The sequence below is a fragment of the Procambarus clarkii genome, chromosome 32 (assembly GCF_040958095.1).
Source record: "Procambarus clarkii isolate CNS0578487 chromosome 32, FALCON_Pclarkii_2.0, whole genome shotgun sequence".
Classification (NCBI taxonomy): Eukaryota; Metazoa; Arthropoda; class Malacostraca; order Decapoda; family Cambaridae; genus Procambarus; species Procambarus clarkii.
In genome coordinates this window covers 40,957,119-40,967,118 of record NC_091181.1, presented here as the reverse complement: position 1 = coordinate 40,967,118, position 10,000 = coordinate 40,957,119, and the positions used below count along the sequence as shown (strand labels likewise).

Below are 10,000 nucleotides of genomic sequence, written 5' to 3'. Positions count from 1 at the left end.
TATGGAAGACAGCTAATGTAGTCCCACTACACAAAAAGGGTGACAGACAGGAGGCACTGAACTACAGGCCAGTGTCCTTAATTCAATAGAATCACCGGGAAACAGCTGTTAATTTTTTTCCTGTCCAAATAAAAGACATTGAAGGCTACAGGAATAACCCACAACGTTACCAAAGGTGTAAAGAAGCAACGCTGCTAGTCCTGAAAATGACAGCCAATTAACTGAGGACCTGGAGTGTACCTGGAGTATAATTGGACCTGGAGTATAATTGGACCTGGAGTATACTGGACCTGGAGTATATTTGGACCTAGAGTATACTTGGACCTGAAGTATACTTGGACCTGGAGTATATTTGGACCTGGAGTATACTTGGACCTGGAGTATATTTGGACCTGAGTATACTTAGACCTGGAGTATACTTGGACCTGAGTATATTTGGACTTGGAGTATACTTGGACCTGGAGTATACTTGGACCTGGAGTATACTCGGACCTGGAGTATAATTGGACCTGGAGTATACTTGGGCGTGGGGTATACTTGGATTTGGAGTATATTTGAACCTGGAGTATACTTGGATATGGAATATACGAGTATACTTGGACGTGGGGCATACTTGGACCTGGAGTATACTTGGACCTGGAGTATACTTGGACCTGGAGTATACATGGACCTGGAGTATACTTGGACCTGGAGTATACTTGGACCTGGAGTATACTTGGACCTGGAGTATACTTGGATCTGGAGTATACTTGGACCTGGAGTATACTTGGACCTGGAGTATACTTGGACCTGGAGTATACTTGGACGTGGAGTATACCTGGACGTGGAATATACTTGGACCTGATGTATACCTGGAGTATACTAGGACCTGGAGTATATTTGGACCTGAAGTATACCTTGAGTATACTTGGACCTGGAGTATACCTGGGGTATACTTGGATCTGGAATATAAGTGGAGTGGATTCTGGGACGTACTCTGCTCCCCCAGCTTGGCCCGGCGCCAGGCCCACTCACCCACGTATCCACAATAACACACTTGGATCTGGAGAGAATAGCTTTTGTAACCAAGCACAAAGACGGTTACTTTCAGGGATTCCGGTGTAACAATACTTGATGTGGTTCCTTAAGAGGACGACGCCACCTGAACCAAGCAGAGAACGGCGGGCAGAGGTGATGTTATGATGTTGATGTTATGATTCTATGATATTATGATGTTGATGTTATAGTTTTGTTAGAACTTCTTACATAGTTTCCTTAGATGTTCAGTATAAATATGCTGGTAAGTGTACAGTGTTCATGCATGCTGATAAGGACAACAACTCTACAATCTCTCTAACTGTTGGTAATGTAAGCTTGCACTGTTCTCCCGCAGGTTTCCCGCTGGTGCCGCTGACCATCTACGCCGTCATCCGGGGACAGGGCGAGGGCAACACTCACTGCTGGATAGTGCCCGTAGAAGGGCTCGACTGGGTCATCAACCTGCCGCCACTCCTCGCTATCCTGGTGGGTCTGTTGGGCTCTATAGTGGCTTCTGGCGGACTCTGGTTGGTACTAACGGGGTTTGGTGGGCTCTGGTGGGTCCTTATAGATTCTGGTGGGTTTAGGTGGGTTCTTGCGGTTTCTGGTGGGTCCTTATGAATTCTGGTGGGTTCCGGTGGGTTTTTGCAGATTCTGGTGGGACCTTATGGATTTTGGTTGGTTCCGGTGGGTCCTTGCGGTTTCTGGTAGGTCCTTATGGATTCTGGTCGGCTCCGGTGGGTCCTTGCGGTTTGTGGTTGGTCCCAGTGTTTCTTGTTGTACTCTGATGGATTCTTGTGAGTCCGAGTGGGTTTTGATGAACCCTTGTTTGTTTTAGAGTGTCTTGTGGGGTCTTGGTAGGTCCCAGTAATACCTACCAAGACTTCTTTGACCCAGTCAAAAAACGTCTCTCAAGACCAGAGCAAAGAAGCTGAGTGATCCTTGTCAGGGGCAGTTGCAGTACACATCTTGGACCAGGATAATGAAAGGAATAATAAGTCTCATAAAATCTGTACCACTATACGTCTGTTGAAAACATTAACATAATGTCTATCACATAATGTCAACTGAGGTGCTCTTGCTTAACTACTTGTGGGGTCTTGGTGGGTCCTGGTGGGAACGGGTGGAAGCTGGTGGGTTCTGGTGGGTCCTGATGGGTCCTGGTGGGGGCTGGTGGGTCCTGGTGGGTCTGGTGGGTCCTGGTGGGTTCGTGAGAGCTGGTGGAAGCTGGTGGGTTCTGGGGTATGATGGGTCCTGGGGGTGGGGTGGTGGGTCCTGGTGGGGGCTGGTGGGGGCTGGTGGGTTCTGGAGGGTCCTGGTTGGGGCTGGTGGGTCCTGGTGGGGGATGGTGGGTCCTGGTGGGGGCAGGTGGGTCCTGGTGGGTCCTGGTGGGTCCTGGTGGGTCCTGGTGGGGGCTGGTGGGTCCTGGTGGGTCCTGGTGGGGGCTGGTGGGTTCTGGAGGGTCCTGGTTGGGGCTGGTGGGTCCTGGTGGGGGATGGTGGGTCCTGGTGGGTACTGGTGGGGGCTGGTGGGTTCTGGTGGGTCCTGGTTGGGGCTGGTGGGTCCTGGTGTTGGCTGGTGGGTCCTGGTGTTGGCTAGTGGGTCCTGGTGGGTCCTGGTGTTGGCTGGTGGGTCCTGTGGGTCCTGGTGTTGGCTGGTGGGTCCTGGTGGGTCCTGGTGTTGGCTGTTGGGTCCTGGTGTTGGCTGGTGGGTCCTGGTGGGTCTTAGTGGGTTCTGGTGGGTCCTAGTGGGTCCTGCTGGGTCATGGTGGGTCCTGGTGGGTCGTAGGTGGTCCTGGAGGGTCCTGGTGGGTCCTGCTGGGCCCTAGTGGGTCCTGCTGGATCCTAGTGGGTCCTGCTGGGTCCTGGTGGGTCCTGCTGGGTCATGGTGGGTCTTGGTGTGTTCTGGTGGGTTCTAGTGGGTCCTGCTGGGTCATGGTGGGTCCCGGTGGGTCGTAGGTGGTCCTGGTGGGTCCTGCTGGGCCCTAGTGGGTCCTGCTGGATCCTAGTGGGTCCTGCTGGGTCCTGGTGGGTCCTGCTGGGTCTTGGTGTGTTCTGGTGTGTTCTAGTGGGTCCTGCTGGGTCATGGTGGGTCGTGGTGGGTCGTAGGTGGTCCTGCTGGGTCCTGGTGGGTCCTGGTGGGTCCTGCTGGGTCCTGCTGGGTCATGGTGGGTCTTGGTGTGTTCTGGTGGGTTCTAGTGGGTCCTGGTGGGTCCTGGTGGGTCCTGGTGGGTCGTAGGTGGTCCTGGTGGGTCCTGGTGGGTCCTTGTGGGTTCTGGTGGGTCCTGCTGGGTCCTAGTGGGTCCTGCTGGGTCCTGCTGGGTCCTGGTGGGTCCTGGTGGGTCCTGGTGAGTCCTGGTGGATCTTGGTGGATCCTGGTGGGTCTTGGTAGGTCCTGCTGTGTCCTAGTGGGCCCTGGTGGGTCCTGGTGGGTCCTGGTGGGTCCCAGTGGGTCCTGCTGGGTCATGGTGGGTCCTGGTGGGTCCTGGTGAGTTCTGGTGGGTCCTGGTGGGTCCTGGTGGGTCCTGGTGGGTCCTGGTGGGTCCTGGTGAGTCTTGGTGGATCCTGGTGGGTCCTGGAGGGTCCTGGTGAGTCCTGGTCGGTCCTGGTGGGTCCTGGTGGGTCCTGGTGGGTCCTGGGTGGGGGTCCTGGTGGGTCCTGCTTGGTCCTGCTGGTTCCTAGTGGGTCCTACTGGGTCCTGGTGGGTCCTGGTGGGTCCTGGTGAGTCCTGGTGGGACCCGGTGGGTCCTGGTGGGTCCCGCTGTGTCCTAGTGGGCCCTGGGGGATCCTAGTGGGTCCTGGTGGGTCCTGGGGGGTCCTGGTGGGTTCTGGTGGGTCCTGGTGGGTCCTGGTAGGTCCTGGTGGGTCCTGGTGGGTCCTGGTGGGTCCTAGTGGGTCCTGGTGGGTCCTGGTTGGTCCTAGTGGGTCCTGGTGGGTCCTGGTGGGTCCTAGTGTGTCCTGGTGGGTCCTGGTGGGTTCTGGTGGGTTTTAGTGGGTCCTGCTGGGTCCTGCTGGGTCCTGCTGGGTCCTAGTGGGTCCTGGTGGGTCCTGCTGGGTCCTAGTGGGTCCTGCTGGGTCCTGCTGGGTCCTGCTGGGTCCTAGTGGGTCCTGGTGGGTTCTGGTGGGTCCTAGTGGGTCCTAGTGAGTCCTGTTGGGTTTTAGTAGGTCCTGGTGGGTCCTGGTGGGTCCTGCTGGGTCCTGCAGGGTCCTGGTAGGTCCTAGTGGGTCCTATTGGGTCCTGCTGGGTCCTGCTGGGTCCTGCTGGGTTTTGTTGGGTCTTGATGGGTCCTGGTGGGTCCTGCTGGGTCTTGATGTGTCCTGGTGGGTCCTGGTGGGTCTTGGTAGGTTCTGCTGGGTCCTGGTGGGTTCTGCTGGGTCTTAGTGGGTCTTGGTGGGTCCTGCTGGTTCCTGGTGGGTCCTGGTGGGTCCTGGTAGAGTGAATGGGTGGTGATGTAGTGAAAGAGTGAGATTTATTTTTGTGACAAAAATGTGTGTGTGTGTGTGTGTGTGTGTGTGTGTGTGTGTGGTGTGTGTGTGTGGTGTGTGTTGTGTGTGTGTGTGTGTGTGTGTGTGTGTGTGTGTTGTGTGTGTGTGCGTGTGTGTGTGTGTGTGTGTGTATACTCACCTAATTGTACTCACCTTATTGTGCTTGCGGGGGTTGAGTTTTGGTTCTTTGGTCCCGCCTCTCAACTGTGAATCAACAGGTGTACAGATTCCTGACCCTACTGGGCTCTATCATATCTACATTTCAAACTGTGTATGGAGTCAGCCTCCAGCACATCACTTCCTAGTGCATTCCATTTATTAACTACTCTGACACTGAAAAAATTCTTTCTAACGTCTCTGTGGCTCATCTGGGTACTAAGTTTCCACCTGTGTCCCCTTGTTCGTGTCCCACCCGTGCTGAAGAGTTTGTCTTTGTCCACCCTGTCAATTCCCCTGAGAATTTTGTAGCTGGTTATCATGTCTTCCCTTACTCTTCTGTTTTCCAGGGATGTGAGGTTCAGCTCCTTTAGCCTTTCCTCGCAGCTCAATCCTCTCAGTTCCGGGACGAGCCTGGTGGCATACCGCTGAATCTTCTCTAACTTTGTCGTGTGTTTAACTAGGTCTGGACTCCAGGCTGGAGCTGCATACTCCAGGATTGGTCTTACATAAGTGGTATACAGGGTTCTGAAAGATTCTTTACACAAGTTTCTTAAGGCAGTTCTTATGTTGGCCAGTCTAGCATATGCCGCTGATGATATTCTTTTGATGTGGGCCTCTGGGGACAGGTTTGGTGTGATATCAACCCCCAGATCCTTCTCTCTATTTGACTCTTGCAGGACTTCCCCTCCCAGATGATACCTTGTATTCAGTCTCCTGATCCCTTCGCCTAATTTCATCACCTTACACTTTCTTCAGTTGAACTTTAGCAGCCATTTTCTGGACCATTCCTCCAGCCATTCCTTCTGGACCAGGTCATCCTGTAGTCTCTGTCTATCTTCATCAGTCTTGATTTTTCTCATAATTTTAGCATCATCAGCAAACATTGAGAGGAATGAGTCTATACCCTCTGGAAGATCGTTCACATATATTAGAAACAGGATGGGTCCAAGTACTGAGCCCTGTGGGACTCCGCTGGTGACATCTCGCCACTCTGATGTCTCCCCCCTCACCGTTACTCGCTGTTTCCTGTTGCTTAAGTACTCCCTTATCCACTTCCACTGGAGCACCTTCCCTTTTACTCCTGCCTTTTGCTCCAACTTTATTAACAGCCTTTTATGGGGTACTGTGTCAAAGGCTTTTTGGCAATCCAGGAAAATGCAGTCGGCCCACCCTTCTCTTTCCTGCCTAATTTTCGTTGCCTGGTCATAAAATTCTATTAAACCTGTGAGGCACGATTTACCATCTCTGAACCCATGTTGGTGGTGCGTTACAAAGTTATTTCCCTCCAGATGCTCTACGAGCCTTTTCCTCACGATCTTCTCCATCACCTTGCATGGTATACAAGTTAAGGAAACTGGCCTGTAATTCAGTGCCTCTTGCCTGTCACCCTTTTTGTATATTGGGACCACGTTAGCTGTCGTCCTACTTTCTGGTAAGTCTCCTGTTTCCAGTGACCTGTTATACACCATAGAGAGTGGCACACTTAGTGCTTCTGCACCTTCCTTTAGTATCCATGGTGAGATTCTATCAGGCCCAACAGCCTTTGTCACATCCAGCTCCAGCAGACACCTTTTGACCTCATCACTGGTGAGGTCAAATTCCTCCAAGGTTGCTTGGTTTGCCGCCTCCTCGTTTCGTGCAGGGGCTTCTCCTTGTTCTATTGTGAAGACCTCCTGGAATCTCTTGTTGAGTTCTTCTCCTTGTCATTCTCTGTGTATCTGTTCTCCCCTTTCCGCAGCTTCATCACTTGTTCCTTCACTGCTGTTTTCCTCCTGATGTGGCTGTGGAGCAGCTTTGGTTGGGTCTTGGCTTTACTCGCGATGTCATTTTCAAACTGTCTCTCTGCTTCCCTCCTCACTCTGTGGTACTCATTTCTGGCCCTCTGGTGTCTCTCCCTGCTCTCTGGTGTTCTGTTATTTCTGTAGTTTCTCCATGTTCTTTTACTCAGTTGCTTCGCTACCTTGCATTCCTGGTTGAACCATGGGTTTTTCTGTTGTTTTTCGTTTTTCTCCTTTTGGACGGGGATAAACCTGTCTGCAGCTTCCTGGCACTTCTGGGTGACAAAATTCATCATGACCTGCACATTCTTGTCTCTAAGTTCTGTTTCCCATGGTATTCCCCTGAGGAAGTTCCTCATCTCGTCATATTTTCCTCTTCGGTAATTCAGTCTTTTTCCCTCCGCTCCCATCCTTGGATAGGGTATCCCTACCTCCACCAAGTACTCAAAGGTCAGTACACTGTGGTCACTCATTCCTATGGGGGCTTCAACTTTGACTTCCCTTATTTCTGACTCATTCAGGGTAAATATCAAGTCGAGTCTAGCTGGTTCATCATTGCCTCCACTCTTGTGGATTCCTTGACATGCTGGCTCAGAAAATTCCTTGTTGCCACTTTCAAGAGTTTAGCTCTCCACGTATCTGCACCACCATGTGGGTCCCCATTCTCCCAGTCTATCTTTCCATGATTGAATTCGCCCATGATTAAGAGTCTTGAGCCATTCCTGCAGGCAACTGAAGCTGCTCTCTCTATTATATTAATGGTTGCCAAGTTGTTCCTATCAAACTCCTGTCTAGGTCTTCTGTCATTTAGGGGAGGGTTGTAAATGACTGCCACTATTATCTTAGGTCCACCCATTGTTATAGTTCCTGTTATGTAATCTCTGAATCCGTCACAGCCTGGAATTTCCATCTCATCAAAACTCCAGTCCTTCCTTATCGGCAGGGCCACTCCTCCACCTCCTCTCCCTTCCCTCTCTTTCCTTACTATAAAGTAGTCCTTTGGAAACACAGCATCTGTTATGACTCCTGACAATTTTGTTTCCGTTAATCCTATTACATCTGGGTTTTCTTCTTGCACCCTTTCTGCCAGTTCACTTGCTTTATTGGTAATCCCATCAATGTTTGAGTACATTACCTTGAAGCCACTTTCTTATACCCAATTTCACCCTCACTCCCCACAAGTGTAGGAGGTTGTTGTATGGTCATTGCTACTTGGGTAGGCTCATCCTCCTGTGAGGTAGTTTCCAGGGGTTCAGGTGATAATGGAGTGGGGGATGGAGGGCTTAGGTCTTCCTCAGGCCTGCATGGGGCAGGAAGAAGTCCTGGGGGTGAGGGAACAGGGATTGCTTGGGGAGAGGGCATGCTCTCCTGCGGTGTAGTTGACAGGGGTTTGGAGGGAGATGGAGTGGGGGATAGAGGGCTTTGGTCTTGCTCAGGCCTGCTTGGGGCAGGGAGAAGACCAGGGGCTGGGAAAGCAGGGGCTAGGGGCTACTTGGGGTAAGGGGAGGGGGAGGATTTGGGTTTCATGATGGGCATTATGCAGGGGCAAGGAAGGGTTTGTGCTGGGGGATAGGGAGGGCCCTATTGGGTGGTGGGCTGGGGTGTTGCATTCCCCCCTGGGGTTCCTGGGTTGCTGGATTGGGGTTCCCCACTCCCCTCTAGGATTGCTGGGTTGGAGGCTGAGGTTCCCTGGCTCCCTTCCCTCTCCTTGTGCCTTTTCCTTGCATCTGCTGCCCTTACTATCTCGTCTCTGGTCATGTCCCTCTGAACATATACCTCTTTGTAGTTCCTTGCATGCCTCAGTTTGCTCTTCTTTACTAGGATGTCCTCTTTGATGTCCTCGTTCTTGAATACTACCTTGATCAATCTCTTTTTGTCTCTGTTGTACTGGCCAATCCGGAAAAACTGTTCTATGTCTCGTTCAGCCCCTTCCATTCCTATCTCCTTTAATATCCCTGCCACTGCAGCTTTGTCTTTATTCCTCGATTCCTCCCTTGTGGAGCCCTCTTGTTCCTTGACACCTACCACTACTACAGCTCTTTTCCTTTCCATTAGCTGGCTTGTGCATCTAGCTGCCTCCTGTGAGGTTACTGCTTTCATTACAACTTCCTTGACTGAGGACATTGCTCTTGGGCTCTTCAGCATTTCAGCAAAGGTTGGGCCAATTGTTGCGGTCCCTGCCATTGCTACTTCTCCTGGTACCTGGGGGTTGGTCCCCTGGGCCAGAGTTTGAGGAGGGCCTGTTTTTAGGCTTTTTATCTCCTCTTGTGCTTCACTTAGTTCTATCTGCAGCTTACATATAGTTTCCCTCAGGTCCTTCAATTCCCCACTGACTTCCTTCCATGCCTGAGCAATCATCTCCATGTATGACTCGTCCAGTCCCTCTCCTCCAACTTCATTCTGTTGTCTTACCATCCTGCTTGTCCTGTGTGTGTGTGTGTGTGTGTGTGTGTGTGTGTGTGTGTGTGTGGTGTGTGTGTGTGTGTGTGTGTGTGTGTGTGTGTGTGTGTGTGTGTGTTTACTAGTTGTGGTTTTACGGGGGTTGAGCTTTGCTCTTTCGGCCCGCCTCTCAACTGTCAATCAACTGTTTACTAACTACTTACTAACTACTTTTTTTTTTTTTTTTTTTTTTTCCACACCACACACACACACACCCCAGGAAGCAGCCCGTGACAGCTGACTAACTCCCAGGTACCTATTTACTGCTAAGTAACAGGGGCATTCAGGGTGAAAGAAACTTTGCCCATTTGTTTCTGCCTCGTGCGGGAATCGAACCCGCGTCACAGAATTACGAATCCTGCGCGCTATCCACCAGGCTACGAGGCCCCCTGTGTGTGTGTGTGTGTGTGTGTGTGTGTGTGGTGTGTGTGTGTGTGTGTGTGTGTGTGAGTGTGTTGTGTGTATGTGTGTGTGTGTGTGTGTGTGTGTGTGTGTGTGTGTGTGTGTGTGTGTGTGTGTGTGTGTGTGTGTGTGTGTGTGTGTGTGTATGTGTGTGTGTGTGTGTGTGTGTGTGTGTGTGTGTGTGTGTGTGTGTGTGTGTGTGTGTGTGTGTGTGAGAGAGAGAGAGAGAGAGAGAGAGAGAGTGTGTACTTACCTAGTTGAACTTATTTAGTTGTGCTTGCGGGGGTTGAGGTCTGGCTCTTTGGTCCCGCCTCTCAACGGTCAAACTACTAATGTACAGGTTCCTGAACCCACTATTCTCTATCATATCTACACTTGAAGCTGTGTATGGAGTCGGCCTCCACCACATCACTTCCTAATGCATTCCATTTATCTACTACTCTGTCACTGAAGAAAATTTTTATAACGTCTCTATGGCTCATTTGGGAACTCAATTTCTACCTGTGTTCCCTAGTGCGTGTGCTCCTTGTGTTAAATGTCTGTCGTTATCTACCCTATGAATTCCTCTGAGAATCTTGTATGTGGTGATCATGTCCCCTCTAACTCTTCTGACTCCCATTGACATGAGGTTTAAGTCCCGTTGTCTCTCCTCGTAGCTCATACCCCTCAGTTTGGGAACTTGTCTGGTGGCAAACCTTAGAATCTTTTCCAGTTTAGTCT

At 51.3% G+C, this 10,000-nt stretch overlaps 1 protein-coding gene across 1 annotated transcript in view; it reads left to right on the top strand.

Moving 5' to 3' along the window:
* LOC138370539 (calcitonin gene-related peptide type 1 receptor-like) overlaps nt 1-10,000 on the top strand; it is a 210,753-nt gene that overhangs the window by 77,873 nt on the left and 122,880 nt on the right. Inside the window, exon 6 of the mRNA XM_069334924.1 lies at nt 1,373-1,503. Within this exon, the coding sequence (XP_069191025.1) occupies nt 1,373-1,503 (131 nt within the window). The remainder of the gene's footprint in view (nt 1-1,372; nt 1,504-10,000) is intronic.